This window comes from Dicentrarchus labrax, unplaced genomic scaffold (genome assembly GCF_905237075.1).
Source record: "Dicentrarchus labrax unplaced genomic scaffold, dlabrax2021, whole genome shotgun sequence".
Classification (NCBI taxonomy): domain Eukaryota; kingdom Metazoa; phylum Chordata; class Actinopteri; family Moronidae; genus Dicentrarchus; species Dicentrarchus labrax.
In genome coordinates, this window is record NW_026136711.1 from 16,190,010 (window position 1) to 16,208,397 (window position 18,388).

General features: G+C 41.9%; 1 protein-coding gene across 15 annotated transcripts in view; it reads left to right on the forward strand.

Annotated features, from left to right (window-relative positions):
• The window catches only part of LOC127371909 (mitogen-activated protein kinase 14A), a 123,131-nt gene that overhangs the window by 88,703 nt on the left and 16,040 nt on the right, over positions 1-18,388 (forward strand). For 4 of the 15 annotated variants that reach the window (XM_051415121.1, XM_051415130.1, XM_051415125.1 and 1 more), the window contains 19 exons: positions 66-296; positions 1,153-1,276; positions 1,366-1,507; positions 2,137-2,328; positions 2,466-2,665; positions 2,765-2,872; positions 3,451-3,767; positions 4,242-4,425; positions 5,017-5,220; positions 5,325-5,426; positions 5,983-6,148; positions 6,665-6,725; positions 7,875-7,923; positions 8,633-8,877; positions 9,933-10,001; positions 10,146-10,256; positions 13,331-13,369; positions 17,394-17,530; positions 18,036-18,216. In XM_051415121.1, coding sequence (XP_051271081.1) covers positions 66-296; positions 1,153-1,276; positions 1,366-1,507; positions 2,137-2,328; positions 2,466-2,665; positions 2,765-2,872; positions 3,451-3,767; positions 4,242-4,425; positions 5,017-5,220; positions 5,325-5,426; positions 5,983-6,148; positions 6,665-6,725; positions 7,875-7,923; positions 8,633-8,877; positions 9,933-10,001; positions 10,146-10,256; positions 13,331-13,369; positions 17,394-17,530; positions 18,036-18,216 — 2,862 coding nt within the window. The remainder of the gene's footprint in view (positions 1-65; positions 297-1,152; positions 1,277-1,365; positions 1,508-2,136; positions 2,329-2,465; positions 2,666-2,764; positions 2,873-3,450; positions 3,768-4,241; positions 4,426-5,016; positions 5,221-5,324; positions 5,427-5,982; positions 6,149-6,664; positions 6,726-7,874; positions 7,924-8,632; positions 8,878-9,932; positions 10,002-10,145; positions 10,257-13,330; positions 13,370-17,393; positions 17,531-18,035; positions 18,217-18,388) is intronic. The other 11 variants (XM_051415122.1, XM_051415135.1, XM_051415137.1 and 8 more) reach the window with 6 other exon arrangements.

Consider the following 18,388-nt stretch of genomic DNA (forward strand, 5'->3'; position numbering starts at 1 on the left):
TAACTTTTAATTTGTAACACTGGTGGTATTGAATGTTTTCCATCCCTCACTTCCTTCTCTGTCAGAACTAAGCTCCTTGAGAGCGAGGCCATGAACGAGTCGCTGCGACGACAGGCGGCTCGGATTTCCTCTCGTTCCTCGTTCCCTTCCTCCACTCTCAGCCCCACCCCCGGCCACCCGCCTGGCTCCTCCCCTGCTCCGATGTCCATGGAGGCCGAGATGACAGACGTGTTACGCCGGGCCAAGATGGACATCGAGAGGCTGAAGAAGAAGGAGAGGAGGCAGAGGAGGATGAGGTGAGGAGGACACATTTAAGATTTTACCTCACATTGACATCCAAAAAAAAAAAGATAAACAAGTGTTCCAGGAAGCGCTTATGTCCTCATGGATCCAAGCATCCCAGCTTGATGTAAATTTAATTTCTCATTGCTCCTATTAAGCCTTCGTCAATGAACCAGTGCATGTTTTAAAAGCTAAGAGAGCATGAGGAGTACATTATAGTTCCTGCCCATCATTGCTTCTCTCCTCTAGCTTAAGAGACACGGCACAAGTCGATTAGAGCTTTGGGATGGCCGGCTTCTAGATATAATTGGGATGCAGCCAGTGCTAGTAGTAATGCTGGCTTGGACACAAAAAGGTTTTAATTCAGTGGGCCAGTGGGTCATGAGAGAGAAGAGTACACAGCCTAACCGGCTAATTGAGGTTTAATGGGACAGAGATGGGACTTTAGGAATGGGATGGGAAATAAGCGGGTTGGTTGTCAAAGAGACTGCAAAGGGGAGAATAAAATTGGCAATAAAATTTGAAGAGCTAAAAGGGGAAGATAGGGGATAGATGAGCTGAAGAAGACTTTGCTAATGACTTCAGAGGTCTGATTTTGCTGTGAGAACATCACTTGGCAGCATTCCCAAAGCCCTAATGGTGGTTGTTAGGATTGTGTGACATCTCACTTACATGAAAGGGAGCATTTGTAATACATGCAAATGGACAAGAAACACTGTAGTTGAACTGAATGGACAGGCCACAGGTGGAAATAGTAAAGGAATTTGATGCTATTTTTTGAAAAACATATTGACTTTACTTTATATACACTTTATTTGCATCTGCAAGGTGTGACCTGGCTTAACAATTGTGCTTTTTTAACTCCTGTAGTCCAGAGTTGGAGAAAGGGCTGAAGAAACGAGTGAAACTGCACAATCATGAGAATGGAGAGAACGGCCAAAGTCGTGAAAACGGACAGAATGGAGAGATTGATTCAGACGACAACTACACTGAGGTAAGCTACACGTGTCAGCATTCATTCAAGAGTTTAAAACAAAAACAAACAGAACAACGTCTAACGCATCTGTGTGTTTGTGTGCATAGGACATCATGTCTCCACTACAGGAGGAGAGTGGTTGTGATGAAGATGAGGGGGAGGATGAGGAGGAGGGCAGGGAGGAGGAGGAGGACGAGTTTGACAGTGATGAGAGCCTGGTGGATTCGGACTCGGACTCTGATGAGAAAGGTGTGTTTCTGACAGCAGATTCCACAAAACGACCAGACCTTTCCCCCTCCTGTGTCTTGTTTTTAGTCAGTGTCGGTCCATCACTTTGATTGAGCCTGAAATATCTCAGCTACTGTTGGATGGACTGCCAGAGGATGAATCCCGATGACACTAGTGCCATCAGCTGGTCAGAGTTGTGACATATTCAGTGAAATATCTCAACATCTATTAGGCGAATTGGCACACAATTTTGTACAGACATGAATGACTTTTGACATCTGCTGACTTCTCCTCCAGCGCCACCATCTGATCTAAATAATCTAAATTAAGATGATCTAAATCTAAATAATTTATCATTTATCATTTATTTACCAAATACCTGAAAAACTAATCTAACTAATCCTTGTTCTACTGACATTATGCTGTTTGCTAGATGGTTGACAGTGAAGACAGTAGAAGACATTTGTAATGTAGAGCTGAAGCAACACTAGAAACAATCAATGCGTAAAGTTTAGATTTGATATCACAATAAAGAACAGACAGTGAATTAAGACTTCAATTTGGGTTGTGGCAGCCTGTTTCTGACATTTGCTGCTATTCATTTCATTAACCTGAAAAAATGTTTAATGTATTTGTAACTCTTCTTTAAGCAGCCAATTTCCAGGCGGACCTTGCCGATCTGACCTGCGAGATCGAGATCAAGCAGAAGCTGATAGACGAGCTGGAGAACAGCCAGCGGAGGTTGCTGTTGCTGAAGCTGCAGTACGAGGAGAAGCTCATTCTTCTGCAGAACAAGATCCGAGACACTCAGCTGGAGAGAGACCGCGTACTGCAAAACCTCAGTGAGTTAATGCATCTCAGGGTTTGTAGTTTACACATGTGGCTGGGTTGTTGAGAAAACCCAGAAGTTATTAGATCAGTAGAACGTTTCATTAAAGGTAAAACACAGGTCATTTAACGTTATTACGTGGCTCCACAGTGTCCATGGAGAACTACACGGAGGAGAAGGCCAGCCGGATCAAGCAGGAATATGAGAAACGTCTCAAGGAGATGAACCGAGATCTGCTGAAGCTACAAGCAGCACAGAAAGAGCATGCGCGTCTCCTCAAAAACCAGGGGCGGTACGAACGGGAGCTGAAGAAACTGCAGTTAGAGGTCAACGATATGAAAAAAGCTAAGGTAAGGTGGGAGGAAGGAGAGTCAGTGGGGAGGAATGAATGACATTGTTTGAGCAGGAATACTAGTGCAGTTTAAACTTGACCTCTCTGCTATTCCCAGGTCACACTGATGAAGCAGATGAAGGAGGAGCAGCAGAGGAGGAGAATGGTGGAGGCAAAGAGGAACCGTGAGATCGCCCAGCTCAAGAAGGAGCAGCGACGACAAGAGGTTAGACTACTTTAGCAACCTTTAGCACACATATTTACAGACGGTATGAGCGGTGTTCTTTAGGACCCTCTTGAATCTGTTATACTGTTGTCAGAATGGTCCGAATTCTAATTTCACTCCTGTATTTGAAGAATGATTCATGCTGGTGAGTTGGCGTGGACGCTTGCATACATGTGTGCAAATGCACAGTCAGGTTCTCCATCTGTCTGTCTGCTTGGCACATTAAAGACCTGTTTTATGTATCCTGTACATATTTCACACAGATTTTGGTATCGCTTTTATGTTTTAAAGATTAGTATTTACTCTACATGTATTAATTCCCATCTTTATTTGTTTTCCCTGGAGGAGAGGGCTTATTAATGAGCATGGGCACATTTACACTGTCATACCGTGGGCCTAATTCCTAATCCTTTTATTTAGGGTTTCGTCTCAAAATCCTTTCATGATCAACACTTTGTAAGCCTGTTGTGCAAAAAGCTTAGGAATCTAATTCATGTTTGAAGGAAAAATACAAAATGTAGACGAAGGCTGAATAACAAACAAACTGAAGAACTGCTTCCCTCCCCCCTGCCCATCAGTACCAGATTCGAGCGCTGGAGTCTCAGAAGCGGCAGCAGGAGCTGGTGCTGCGCCGGAAGACTCAGGAGGTGACCGCCTTGCGCCGCCTGGCCAAGCCCATGTCAGATCGCGTGGCCGGGCGTGTGGCTCGCTGGAACCACAACCCCACAGTTACAGACTCTGGAGCTGAGTTATCAGCCAGCACTACAGCAAGCAGCTCCGAACCTGAGACTGCGAGGACTGTGAGCGGGCTGGTGAGACAGTGGAACAACAAAAACAATGTGTTTGGATACCTGGGAGAGAGTGAAGGGAGCATGGATGGAACCAGGGTCATTGGGTAAGATGGGTTGATGTATTCAATGTATAACCTCTACTTTACATATGTTTGTGTTAACACTGTCATTCAAGCGGCTGAAGATTACCCTTTTTAAGTCCCACGCCTTTTGGAACCTCTGTCAGCTTCCTCCTTTCCTGTACTTAGATATGCCAGGCTCGTGAAGATGGAAGCAACATATATATAGTCACATCTGAAATGCTAGCTTATTTACATCAGGCTTTTTGGCACTCAACTTCACTGTTTTTTGGTTAACTCACACCTTTCTCATAGTGCTATTTTCAGCAGTAGCAGGCAGTGGCAATGCTTATTTGAAGCTTTTGGTCAGTGTTTAGCTTTAAGGCTGTTGACTGTTGGTTGATGACAGTCCATTTAACTCTTTATACTTTCTAAATCTCGTGATTTCTACCTCTCCTATTTTCCCCTTGGGGTTGCATCTGTCATATCTTTCTCTCCTCTCTCTTGGTCTCCTCCCAGCAGTAGGAAGAAGTTGCAGCGTAAGCCTGGAGGCCTTGGCAGCAGTGGAGCGGCAGGCAGAGCAAGCAGTTTCTCCAAGTCCGCCCGTCAGAAGTGGCAATCCCTCGAGCGTCGCATTATGGACATTGTCATGCAGAGAATGACAATTGCTAATGTGGAAGCTGACATGGATCGCCTTATCAGGGTAGAAATAGCCTTCGTATTTTTATTCTAGATAAAGCAGTACTGATAAATAGTACTGGTTTGGTGGGTATAGAGTAAAATACCATCATTATGGTTGTACTGTTAAATCGGGACATGGCTTTAAACCTGGACGTGATCATGGAGGATATGGAAAAATGTGTTTTGTGATAACTCAAACCAATATACATTGTAAGAGGAGCAGCAGTATTAGTGGTGATTAAATTAAACACGAGGAATCAAAATTGTACTGTAGTAGTAGTAGTAGTGGTAATATAGTGCAAAGGTAATGGCAGTAGAAATGTCTGAACTTTGCAGCTTAGTTTCCTTTTGGTTGACCTCATCACATTAGTTAATAACTGAAACCAAATTCAGTGACGCTCTTCCTTCCTCCTTTCTACATAGACTTGTTAAAACCATGCACTACAATTAGACATTACATATCTTTCTTTGAAAAGGGTAAAATTAGTAAGTTGAAAAAAAGTTTCCTAATGTGTCCTTATCCTTAGCATCTGCATATTTTTTGTACGTTTAGCTCTGACTTGTTTTTTTTTTTTTTTTTGCTGTGTGTGTGTTTCTGTTTTTGATGAGTCAGAAGCGAGAGGAGCTGACGGTCCAGCAGGAATCGCTCTCACACAAGAGGGAGGTACTAATGGCGGACGGAGAGGGACCAGAAGCAGAGGACCGCCTCCTTCAGGAAATTAATGAGGAGATTGAGGTGCTGAATGCCAATATAGACTATATCAATGACAGCCTGTCTGACTGCCAAGCCACCATTGTACAGATAGAAGAGACCAAGGTATGAACACACACGCACACACACACGGTAATGCTTACTGTTCAGCTGTGAGAACTAACTGTAAGAAGGCCCTTAGTAATGCCTTGAACTGTGTTTTCCTTCAGGATGAGCTGGACTCGGTGGACACATCTGTCGTGATAAGCTCCTGCTCTCTGGCTGAAGCACGCAACCTGCTGGACCACTTCCTGAAGGCTTCCATAGACAAAGTGAGTTTGCATATAACAGAAAGCACTAGGTGTTTTTTTGCAGGCTTACAAACATTTGGAAAATCAATAGTGTTAAAGCAATTTAAATTTCCACTCACTTCAGTCACAATTTGAAGAAAATATGTAGCTTAAAAAAAAAAAAAGATAAAAGCATATATGGACCTAATAGATGAGTTTGAATACAAAACCTAAACCAGAAATCATTTTTCAAAACTGTAATCATGTTCACAACCTGAACTCCCTAGAAGCCAGTGAGGTCCAGTGAACAATGGTTGCAGGGCCATCTAGCGGTGTCTCTTTGTACTGCAATATGATGTCAGGGGTGAATTTCTTGGTACAAAAGATCAATAAACACCTTACAGAAAATGAAAACACTATATTTACTAGGTAGTCTCATTTCCTGTTGTGCGGTCAAGTCTGAAGTCTAAAGGTTAAGTATTACATTAATGTGTGTGTGTGTGTGCGTGTGTGCGTGTGTGTGTGTGTGCGTGTGCGTGTGCGTGTGTGTGTGTGTGTGTGTGTGTGTGTGTGTGTGTGTGTGTGTGTGTGTGTACAGAGTTTACAGGTGGCTCAGAAGGAGGCTCAGATCAGACTGCTGGAGGGTCAGCTGAGACAGACAGACGTGATTGGCTCATCCCACAATCACATTATCCTCGATGCCCTGCGAGAAAAGGCAGAATACATACCTGAACTCCAGGCTCTCATCCACAATGTACAGCAGGGTGAGTGTTGTGCTTTTTTTGTGCTTTGGTCTGTGTGACAGTGTGTAAGAGTGTATACAGTATGTTCCTTTGCTGCTGTCACCCTTTGTCTTTGATCTTAATTTAACACAGTTTTACATGCAAACCATTTCTCTTAACCTGTTAGTTTCATGTCAAAAGGGGATCTCATGTATAAAAGTATAAAAGCTGTTATTATTGTGCTTGACCATACTGCTTTCCAGTAAATCATACTGTACACCTCTAAATACAATACCAAAAAAAGTTTCAGATTAGAACATCTCTCTTAATCATCCCCTTGCATTCTCTCTTGTGTTGTCTTTTCAGCAATGTTTTGATGCATAGGATCATAAAATCTGTTTACAAGAACAGAAAATAATGACCTCAGATATGAATTAAAACTGACATTTCAGTGAAAGATACTTTGGAAAATTGGAAAATGTGGCTGTGAGTAAGTAATGAACATACAGACAAGTGTATGTGTGCTGTGCTGAAGTTGCATGTTTTGTGTGCTTCCAGAAAATGGTTACGCCAGCACAGACGAGGAGCCCTCGGAGTTCAGCCAAGCTTCTGACAGCAGGTGAGACTGCAGTCTGCTCGCCCACACAACATCCTCAATAAACAACATCCTCCTCTCACCTTGGCCCTCTTTTTTAAAAAGCTTTCACTATAGTCTGCTAAAAAATAACGTGATGGCACAGTCAGGTTTGGTATGGTTTGTTACATAGAACCATCTGGGAAGATGCTGTTGGAAACTGTTTGAAAAAGGGCAAACACTTTCACAAAATACTCAGCAGGTGATTGGAAGACCTGTCTGTTATCGTCTATCACAGGCAAACTTCAACCAGTCAGATCAATGAAGCACATAGTCAAACTCTTACCGAAGTCAGTCGGAAGAAGAGCGAAAACACATTTTCCACCGAGAAAAACCTTCAGTGCCGTCCTTTGCTCTTCCTTCAGTGAAGAAATACTCTCCAGTTCTGATATAACTGATGCCAGCAGCATCTTCTCATTAAAGGCAGGGAGGCCAATAGATAATAGACAATTTTTACCTGTATTTGCACATCCATTTGCACTGTTTTACTTCCATTTGCAGTGCTTACTGTTTGCACTGTTTACTGTAGCTACTGTTAATTTTATATATTATATATATATATTTCACCTTCTATTTTATTTTTAATTCTATTCTTAAGGTTAGGGATTTTAATTTTAGTCTAATGTATGTTTAATGTATGTTTTGTATTTTGTATGCTAATGGATACTTGAATTTCCCTCGGGATAAATAAAGTATCTATCTATCTATCTATCTATCTATCTATCTATCTATCTATCTATCTATCTATCTATCTATCTCTCTCTCTCTCTCTCTCTCTCTCTCTCTCTCTCTCTCTCTCTCTCTGTCTGTCTGTCTGTCTGTCTGTCTGTCTGTCTGTCTGTCTGTCTGTCTGTCTGTCTGTCTGTCTGTCTACGCTAACCTCTTTAGCAGCCGCCATTGTTGTATTTGAGCGATTTCTCACACACACCGATTGTAAAACCACACACTGTGGTTGGACACACTTGAATCCTGGCAAAATCTTGCATGATCTGATGATTTTGTGATCTCTTGCAGGGTTAGGGTTAGCTAAAAGTGGTCTTATTTTGTAAATGCTCATCTGAACTCATTATGTTTCTTATTTCTCTCTGTATACATGTTTATTTCCCTAACCTGTCCTTTTCTCTCTTTCTGCAGTGTATCTCAAATGAAAGAATCCAACAGCCAAGATGATTTCAAGATGAAGGTACAGCTGGTTTGTCATGTTGCAGTGCATAGCTGTTATTTAGTCTAATCTTTAAGTCCACGTTCTTGCTGGTTACACAAGAAAGGTGTCCTTTGTCCAGTCCAGATGTTAACATTACCTCCATATATTTGTGTTTGTGTCAGTGCTCAAAACATCAGGTAGTGCTGTGTCTTGCAGTATCCAAGCCTGTCAGACCTTTATTAATCACGCTGATGCTGCATATTGTCAGATGATGTTAATGTTTTTGCTGCAGTGATTGTGTTTAGACCCTTTAGACTTTAGTTGTCATTCTTGTTTGAAACCATGAGGTGGCAGTAAAAGCAAGCAGTTAAAAATTCTTCTGCTGCTTAATGCTTGGTTTTATATTCTGGGAGGAACCCCTGATTTGACACCAATCCCTCTTATCCTCTTGTTAATGCTGTGTTCTCTATTCTTTAGTGTGTTTTCAGTTATTGTTTTTCTCAATCAGCCTTACTCCGACCTCACAATGGGTGCTTTCTCATTTCTTACTGGTTTCATATTCTCTTTGCCCCTTTCTCTTCTCAATGGTGTTTTCAGGCTGTATGTTAATTTCCTCTTGTGCCTTAATTAAATTCAATCTGTATCTTTATTTTATATCCCAGTGCCGCGCTGCTTCCTCATTTCATTCTCCCTTCAGTCTCCCTTCAGTAGTCCTCTGTAACACAAATGGTGCATATTTTCTACCCAGATTGAGCCTCGTCTGTCAGCTCAGATGAAGGCGGTGTCTGCGGAGTATCTGGGTCCCATCCTGGACCCCACATCAGGCGGCAAGCAGCAGCACATCACCAAGTCTCTGGCCTCGCTGACGGACATCCAGGAGGATGGCCTGAGCCTGGCGACAGCGAGTCTGGGGCTCAGCCTGGCCCTACGAGACCCCTACCACAGGGACCGAGCGTCCCGCACCATCAGCCTACCTATCAGGGGACACACCTTGTAAGTGAATCCTAATGATAACTGAGACGAAGCTGGGACAAGGCTTGTCCTTCAAGTGTTACCAGGAAGGGGGAGATGATGGAGGCTTGGGTCTTGTATTTTAGCCATGTTGAATTTTGCCAGCACCTCACAACAAGTAAGCATTGTGCTGCACTCTCTACTACAGAGGTTCTCAACTTTTTTTGCCTGATTTCTGTCAGACAAAGTCGCCTTCATTGACAACAGAACCATTATCACTTTGCTTACTTTTAACTCTATGTTACCTACTAACTACTTATGCACATTTAAATCCCAACATGTAGTGTTCAGGTATGACAGGATATATACTCTGCTACTCTACAAATCTTTCCAAATTTCCCCTGGGGTGCAAGTACCCCTGGGTTGGGAATTACTGCTCTACTATGTAGGACAGCAGGATGGCCTGTAGGTTAGAGTCTTCTTCAGATAGAGAACCAGTCGCATCCCCACGTTGGTAAACATTTGTTCCGCTCAAGTGCCCTTCAGTTTGACAATATAAACATAAAGAATGTTATTGAGATAAACAAACAAGCTGGATAGAAACATGAGGAAAATTGCATAACCATGAGTAAACACGCTATGGAATATCACAAATACATCAACAATAGAAAAGAACATTTTATTTCCTGATAACTAAGTTGTCAAAACATTTTTTGTGACTATTTCCAGGCTGCACACTTCCAAACTAACAACCTCTGGAAAGCTGCCAGAGGCCTGACATTTTTTAGGTTATGAAACTGCTTCAGGGGAGGGAAAAGGAGGAATCGATGAAATTTACATCAGTCCTCTGGGATGGGAAGCCTGTTTGTGTGTGATTTGATATTTAAAGAAATGAGCCTGCCAGTTGCTTTAGTCTGCTAGAAATGTTGTTCAATTGCATAAAGCCCTTGTTGCTTATAGATCCCCAACAGTTTACATAGATGTGTATCATCCTCCTGTGCACTCCCTTGAAGATTTGCTTAGTTTGCTTTTGTGTGTGTGTGTGTGTGTGTGTGTGTGTGTGTGTGTGTGTGTGTGTGTGTGTATGTGTGTGTCAGTCCCAGGCAGTCTCGGGGTTATGACACTTCCCCTATAACAAGGAGGAAATCATACGACCGTGCGTACAGGTACATGCCCCGCAATGCTCAAATTCATTCTCTAGGCACTTTTTTTTTTTTTTACTGTTTTATGTATTTTTTATACTACTTCCTTCTTAACTCTTCTTGTCCTTCCCTATTCTTAACCTTCCTCACCCTCCCACCACCGATCAGGCCCACTGACGGCTACACTCCCCCCTCCTCCCCTCCTCTGAGGACCAGGAACGACCGTAACGTCTTCTCAAGGCTCACCAGCAACCAAAGCCAAGGCTCTGCTCTAGACAAGTGAGTACACACTTGCACAGGTACACACATTCACATGCTGCTTTTGTCCTTTTGTCCCCACATTCTCATCTTATCGATTCAGTCTCACTTTGACTGAATGAACCATTCCTTTCTTTTCTTTTCTTCTTTTCTGTGGTTTAAAGTCTGACCCTGTCGATAGGTTTCAGGTCAGGCCTTTTGAGCAGAAAGTGCTTTTGTCCGCGGTGTAGATGAGCTGCTTAAGAGCCTGCTATTCCAGCTGTTTATCTTCAGATGAATCCTACTCTAAGACAAAAATACTTTTCATCTGGCATTACTGTAGTTTCTGGGGGGGGGACAGATGGTGCAAACATTCACAGAATCCAGGTGTTAAATCCACTCAAGAGGCATTGAAGATATGATAATCAAAACCACAACCACAGGCTACTCAGAGCTGCATTTAGCAACAATAACAACAAGGTGTAATTGCAGTGTTTGCAATCCATATATAGGAGTTACCAGGAGACAAATGCAAATGAGGGGCGGGGTAGTAACATCCTCTGTAGAAACAAACTGTCAGGGGTATTTGTGGTTAGGGGGGAAAGCAAGATCTGCATTCATCAGCTTGTATGATCTATTTTAATCTGATAACATACAGCCCTGCAATAAATCTTATCTCATACTATTCAGGTTTGTTGACACAATGACAAAGAAAATTTGATTTAAATTTATGGTAATTTTTTAGGCTTGTAGTTGGTTTATGGTGTCAAATTGGCCCATTTTTAATGTTGTTTTTTCATCCTATTTACATACATGTGTAAGTGTGTAGCTACATCAGATGGAGACACAATGTGGATATGAGATGCATGTTAATGTCAGCTTCGAAGGTGCCAAGACAGGAACGAGCTACCGGCTTTTTCCCTTCCTGCTCACAGTCAATTCCAGCTTTCCCTTTCTGACAAATGTCAGCAGTTAATTTGAGTTGGCGTTTAGCTCGGCTGTAAAGTTGTTTGTTTTGTAATCTTTATTAATCCGGAACATTTCTCAGCTTTATTGACCCATAATTGTTAACGGGAATGCTGTGTGGAACTGAGAGTTAGGGTGTTTGTGTTTGGTGCAATGTGTGTGAATACTTTTGAGTGTGTGTGTGAGCTGGTGGGTCCTCATTATCTGGAGCAGGGGTAGGTAAATGAGTTGGCTCTTGTCATCTTTCCTTGCAGCTGTTGTCATTGGTGGCCATTTTGAATTGACTCAGGGTGACAGTGTGGGAGGATATTTATGTTAAGGGTTTTGTATGTAGGTCCCAGAGGACAGCCTTTCTATTGAGGATGAGGCAGGGGGATGAAATGGCGTGAGGTTTTTCCCCTTTATCTTTTGTTGCAGGAAGCATTTTCACTATTCACAATTTGATGAAAATATTCATTTGGTCATTTGCACTTTCAGTGAGGTGAATGTATGTTTACAATTTATTTATCTTTACCAAAGATTCATCATTTAAACCTTCATTTTCATTCTGTTTGGTTTCATTCTATTTACATTACTGGCACTGACCTAAGTCTGACACTTCATTCATCATCATAAGCATGAATTCAAAGCTAAATGAAGCTAATTTATTAAAAACTAATTAGAAAGACAGTCTGAATTGTCTGTATGAATTCTGTGTAATTGGGTGTAAATGAGAAACTGTCTGCTCTGCAAAGAGAATATAGTGATGTTCTCAAGTACATCTTTGCAAGTTCACAAAACCTATTAAAATGCAATAGGACGTTTTTGTAATTGTCACTTTATCTGCTTGTTTTTTGACTGGTTCATGACTGACTGAATTGCCTGTGAGACTGGAATCAAGCATTTGACACACATTGTAAAGATGCATGAAAATTAATTTCAAGTAAAGTTTTCTTGTCATCTGTTGAGGCTTTGAATGCCAGATCAATTTCTTTAGACTTCACATAATATTTGCATCCTGCAAAACCAATGAATTTTTAAAAAGGATTTTGTCTTTTGTCTAAAATAAAAGCGGTTATTACTATGCTAATAGCCACAATGACCTGCAGTAAATACCAAGAAATAGAGGAATTTCAATCACCTTTTAACACTGTTCCTCCCTTCAGACATATCAAGAACCATTTTGTTTTATTATTTCATGCTCATGAGTATAAAACTCAGGCTCCCATGGTGACTAACCTGAGGCCATAAAATATTTACAATATAATAACCCTTTTATTGCACTGTTACACAAATACCAGCCTTCCCCTCTAAGCTATTGTGGAGGTATTATATTGGTGTGGTCTGGATTTTTTCCCTCGACAGCTTTGTGCAGGCTCGCCTGTGAGTTTGATTGACAGCCTTATCCTCCATTCTAGATTTTCCCTTGTGTTAACCCTGTTTGCGACCCCTTATGTTCTTTTCTGTCCAAAATCCCTCAATATGGCTGGAAAGCGTAGATGTGGGAGTGGACACTGGCATCAGAGGAGTCATACATTGGGGATAAGGGCTACTAAAGTGTAGAATTAACCCTTGTGCATCAGTGTTTCCGCCATGACTACTCCCCTTTTACTTTCAGTACCTTTTTTCTGCTTTATTAAAATTAATAGTTTGACAGTTTGGGAAATATGTGGATTCACCTTTTTCCGGAGAGTTATATGAGAAGATTGATACCACTCTCATGTCTGTATGCTAAATGTGAAGGCGTAGCCAGCAGGAAAGCGAATAAGCGTATTTCCCAAAATGTTTCACTATTTCTTTAAACCTTGAACCTTAACATTAGCCCCAACACTTCTAGGGAAAAATTTACTAAACCAGCCATTGCTTAGTGTGGGTGTTCCTACAGTAAACATGCTTTACCAAGGAAAACATCTGCAGACAGTGGTCAATGAATACAGCCTGTTCAGTGGTTATTTTGAAAAGAAGCAAACTGCCTGAGAATCACTGGACAAGCTTTATTGTTTGACTGAGCTTTCCTGCCTGTTTGCTCACTGCTTTATATCTAAAACCCTTCCTTGAGTCACTCCTCCCTTTAACCCTTTGCCAGTAACCCTTCTGTCTTTCCTTAGCTTGGTTAACCCTTTCCTCTTCCTGCCCTACCCTCCCCTCTCCTGCTCCTCTTCTGCCTCCAGGTCGGATGACAGCGACTCCTCGCTCTCCGAGGTGCTCAGGTAGAGGAACTGTGTTTGTCACTCTCTTTTTTCCCATTTGCCTGTTAACTCACCTGGTGTCATCTCGTCTTCACCAGTAGTCAGGGCCTCGCCTGGCCTTTCCTCCACCTCCTTTTTCCCTTCTGTGGTTGGGGTCGTTGTGGTGCATGTTTTAACCACACGCGGCTTTCTTGACCCGCCAGCCTTTCCCATCTGTGTGATGTTGTGGTTTTCTGTGGTGTTGCTCGCACACGAGACCTGAATGAACCTTGCCACGTTTCTACTGCAGAGAAAAAAGTTAATATGAAACTGTGCAAATATTAATTGAACAAACATCAAATGGCTGTTGTAACCACCTGATATTTTGATTAATTAACCGTGAGACAAGTATAATCACTCATTTCCTGTAAAGACTACAGTGTTGATATTGATATTATACTCAGTATTTGATTAAAGGAATAGTTGGAAATTTTGGGAAACACACTCAAAGAGGCGTCAGGTGAAGGGGTGTCACTCTTATATCTGTCTGTTAAATATGTAGCTGGAGCCAGCAGCCAGTTAGCTTAGCACAAATAGTGAAAACAAGGGAACACAGTACTTCTAAAGTTAACTAATGAACATATTATATCTAGTTTGTTTAATACGTACTAAACCCAAAGCGTAAAGACCACAAATTGTGGTTCTATGAAGGGTTATGTGTCGGTCTACTCCTTGTCCTCTCTTAGGCCTTTTCCTTCAACAGGGAACCAGCTCCATTCCAATTACGTTCTGAAAGTCCAGGTTGACAGACTCTGATGGCCTACACTGGCGTTAAACGGTACTATGACAGTGATGAAGATGTTAGTTATTTGAGTCTGTGTCAACTTAATCTGGGGTTATGCGCATAAAGGAGCGTGTTTCGGCACCGCAGTAGTGTGGTTTTCTCTTATGGACTCATGGACACATTTCCATGATTTAAGTGGTAAATTAAGGGGAGAAAAAATCTCAGAAATTGACCCATAAATTAATTAACAAGGATTAAAGCAAGAAAGTGAGCCTGAAAGTTATCCTGGAGGAAAGGGGTACAATGAATTTAATTCTGTGTTGATATGAATTTAAAACTGCTCTATGCCTGAAATCAGGTGCCTGAGAACTTTGAGCCCTGAATTAAAATCTACTCCCTAAAGCATCTAGGTTGAAGGGCTAGACGTGTGAATGTAATTCTACTGTTAGAAGTGTACAGTCAGTCGCATCAATCACCCTCTGGAAGTGTTTTCTGTATATAGGCCTAGTCTATGTATATTAACAAGTATTTTTATATTGTGAATTAGCTATTAAATGTGAACATAACAAATACATTCTGGCCTTAGAAGCTGGCATAGATACTGAATTCACTCAGATGAGAATCGATATCTTTTTAGAGAACGTCATCGGGGTAAACTAGAGGATTCTGACTGTCTCTAAACACCCTCGCCCTCCGCAGTGAACCTCTCAGAATCCGTGCGCCAACGTCTTCCAAATGTGCCGCCATTTTTCTCCACAGATTGTGGGCGGAGGAGAGGAGGTTTATAGGGTAACATCGAGTTAACCACGAAGATAACCTGCTCGGAGCAGTTCAGACATGGAGAGTGAATTGCCATGACAACATACCTCGGGTAAAACTTAGCCACCTTTTGTAGTATGAGTTAATCTTGAAGTTACAGCTGACTTCACTGAGTTACTCCTGAAGTTACCTGGATAAGCCAGTTACCTCACTTCGTAGTACAGCCCTCTGAACTAATTTGGTGGAACAACACTGACCGTGAGTTTGCCAGGCAACCAGCAGAGGCTTAGTGTACAGATATAAAAGAGATATCCATCTTCTCATATAGCTTTCAACAATAAAGCTAATAGGCATATTTCCCAAAATGTCGAACCATTCCTTTGAGACAAAAAGAATAAAACTATGTAATAATCATTAAAAACAGAAAATGTTCCTCTTCTTTCTAATCAATCCTTTCCATTTATGTGTCTTTATCACGTACACATAAACACACACACACACACACACACACAAATTAATGCACCTCCCACCATGGCTCTTCTGTCTGTTTTTCTGTATACTGCAGAGAGCACACACTGCTCTCCCTCCATGTTTTCATTAGTCTGCTGGTCTCATGGTGCTTGGCCCTGCAACATCCATTAGCAGCCCTTACATAGTGCATAACACAGCACACTATGATATCTTCTACAGGCGCTGATAGAATGGGAACACTTTCTGCCATTTGGACCAATGCACTGCTGTAAGAAATGAGTGCTGCATTTAGCAGTATCATAGTATGTGCAGTATACGTCCTTATAGAGGAAGAACAAAAGAGAGTATATAAAGACTATATTGAAAATAATACAACATAATGATTTCCTGGCAGATAAACAAAGTAACTTGTGATTGTATGATGTCGAGCACTTTAACAACAGTGTGATGAACTGACTTCTCATTTTAACCAGCCTTCAGAGTGATAAGGTTCATTCAAATGAAACTGCACCTCAAATTTTTCTCCCAATTCAAAATAAATCTTCCTTCCCCTCTCTTCTCCATTCATTAAAAAATCATATTAACAGAACTTTCCCATGTAGGGTTTTCTCCTCTTTTTTTATCAAAGAAATACCCTGCTTTCTATCATCAGTCTTTCCAAAATGGAATTAGACCAAAAAGAGGGTGGGACAGATTGTGTGTGATGCAGTGTTCACTCTGTATACCTGCCATCACAGTCAGGTTTTGCAGCTCCGCAGAGGAGCAGAAGCTGACTTTGTTATCGACATCCCTCCACTTACCCATGTTTACCACATACTCTTTTCCTTGGGCCCCAAAAGGCGATTGGCTGTAGAGGTGCTGAACTGCGAGTCAGCCCTCACCTGACTGGCAGAGAATGGATGCTGCATGTGGTGATGATGACGTCTCAGGACGTTGTGCTGTGGTTTATTTTTGAGTTGCAGACTGCTGTGTAGTCAGTGTTACAGGCTGTGGCTGTTGTTAACAATTGTTTTGAGCTTATTCTGTGCAAGTTGGTTCTCTTTTGTGTTTCATGAGACTTTGCAGACATGCATGCAATCTTTTTTCACTGGCTGATGATTGACAGCTTTTGATTTTGGTTGGCATTTTTATGCACTGTAAAAAAAAAATACACAGAAAGTATGTTTTTAGTGTTTAATTTTTGATTTGACGTGTGTATTTGTGTGTTGTTTTCCCGCTGAGACATCAGTGTATGCACAAGCACTGAAGAGACAAGTTTCAAGCCCAACCTTCTGTATTTTGCTCACTCTGTGCAGAAACAAACCTTGTCCTTAGTTTTATGTGTAATCACAGATTCTCTTTTCCCTCCTCACATCCTCTGGCTCTCTCTCACTGTTTCGCTCTCCACCTCACTCTCTCTCACACACATACACACTGACATGCACACTCACTTCCACTGGTGTTATTAGGAAGCCCACCTGGGACCAATTTTCCCACATTCCTCCCTCTTCTTCTCACCCTCTGCCTGCTCTGTCTCACTCTGCTGACTGCTCTCCAGGCACTCTGGGACACTGGCCTGTCAGCGGGACATAGACTGGAAGGTTGGGGGGGGGCAGAGGTTTAGCTAGAGAGATTGAGTGCACATAGTATGGAAGAGGCTCTGTGTGAGTGAGTAAGTGAGTGAGAGAGTGTGTGAGAGGTTGAATTGAAGCAGCTCTTACTGTTGTAGTGCTTTAATTGGGCTATTCCACAAAAAAAGGAAGGAGGGAGGGGGTAGTGGAGGCAGGCTAGATAGATGTAGCAGGTGGGCCCAGGAAACCAACAGAAAGTGTGTGTGGGTGTGTGAGTGATTGCATGTTCATAGTTTTTCAGGTAGAGAACATAATCTGTGAGTATCCAGTGAGGTTTGTATGGGTTTGTATTGTCTTCGTATTATGGAAAGAACATGTGTTTTTGTGTGCATGTTTGTGATCGGCCTGTGTTTTGAAGTGCATACATCTGTGGATGTGTGGAAATGTATGTGATTTATATCGAAGGAGACTGTGACACTGTATGTGTGTGTCTGATCTTTAGGGGTGTGATCAATCCCATCGGGGGTGTGAAGGGGGGGCGTACGGCGCCCCTGCAGTGTGTTTCTGTAGCCGAGGGCCATTCGAAGCCGGTACTGTGTGTGGATGCTACCGATGAGCTGCTATTTACCGGATCTAAAGGTAAACATACCGATAACTGTACTCTTAGCTCTTTCTTTAAGAGGTGTTTGAAATGAATAAAGCTCTTTTAATAGGATCAAATAACATGCCTGTAATCTCAAATTAATTACACCACTAAAAGATTAGTTCGATATTTTGGTAAACACACTGATTTGCTCCCTTTCCAAGAGTGAGATGAGAAGATTGATACCACTCTTACAATATTTCTCTGTGTTAAGTGTGGAGCTTCCGCCTAGCTTAGCATAAAGACTAGAAACAGGCAGAAACTAACCTCACATTACTGTATGGCTTGTTTGTAAAAGCTATAAAAATAAATGGATAAAATGTCTACAAATGACACACAGTTGTTTCACTGTTTTTGTACAGATTAAACAAAGGAGATATAGGGTGTTAATACATTTTCTTTAGAAATTCTGGTGGGGACCTTTAGACAGAGTTGAGCTAGGGTGCAAGTGTCCCAGTCTGTTGTGCAGAGTATTTGAACTGCCCTTCTTCCCTCCTCCAGATCGAACCTGTAAGATGTGGAACCTGGTAACAGGTCAGGAGATTGTTACCCTCAAAGGCCACCCAAACAATGTGGTATCAGTCAAATATTGCCCTTCCTCCTGTCTGGTCTTCTCTGTCTCCACCTCCTACATCAAGGTGTGGGACATCCGCGACTCTGCCAAGTGTATTCGCACACTTACGTAAGTTTCCTGTCTGCAACCAGCCAGATGAAGCGGTTTGGAGCAGTTTAACAAAAAAATTGCAGCTGAGAAGATATTTGATAGATTTATGATATAGATTTATGGATATGCTTTTTCTGTTGAGTGATGTGTTTTAAAGGCATACTATGCAGTTTTCCGGTTTTGTCAAACA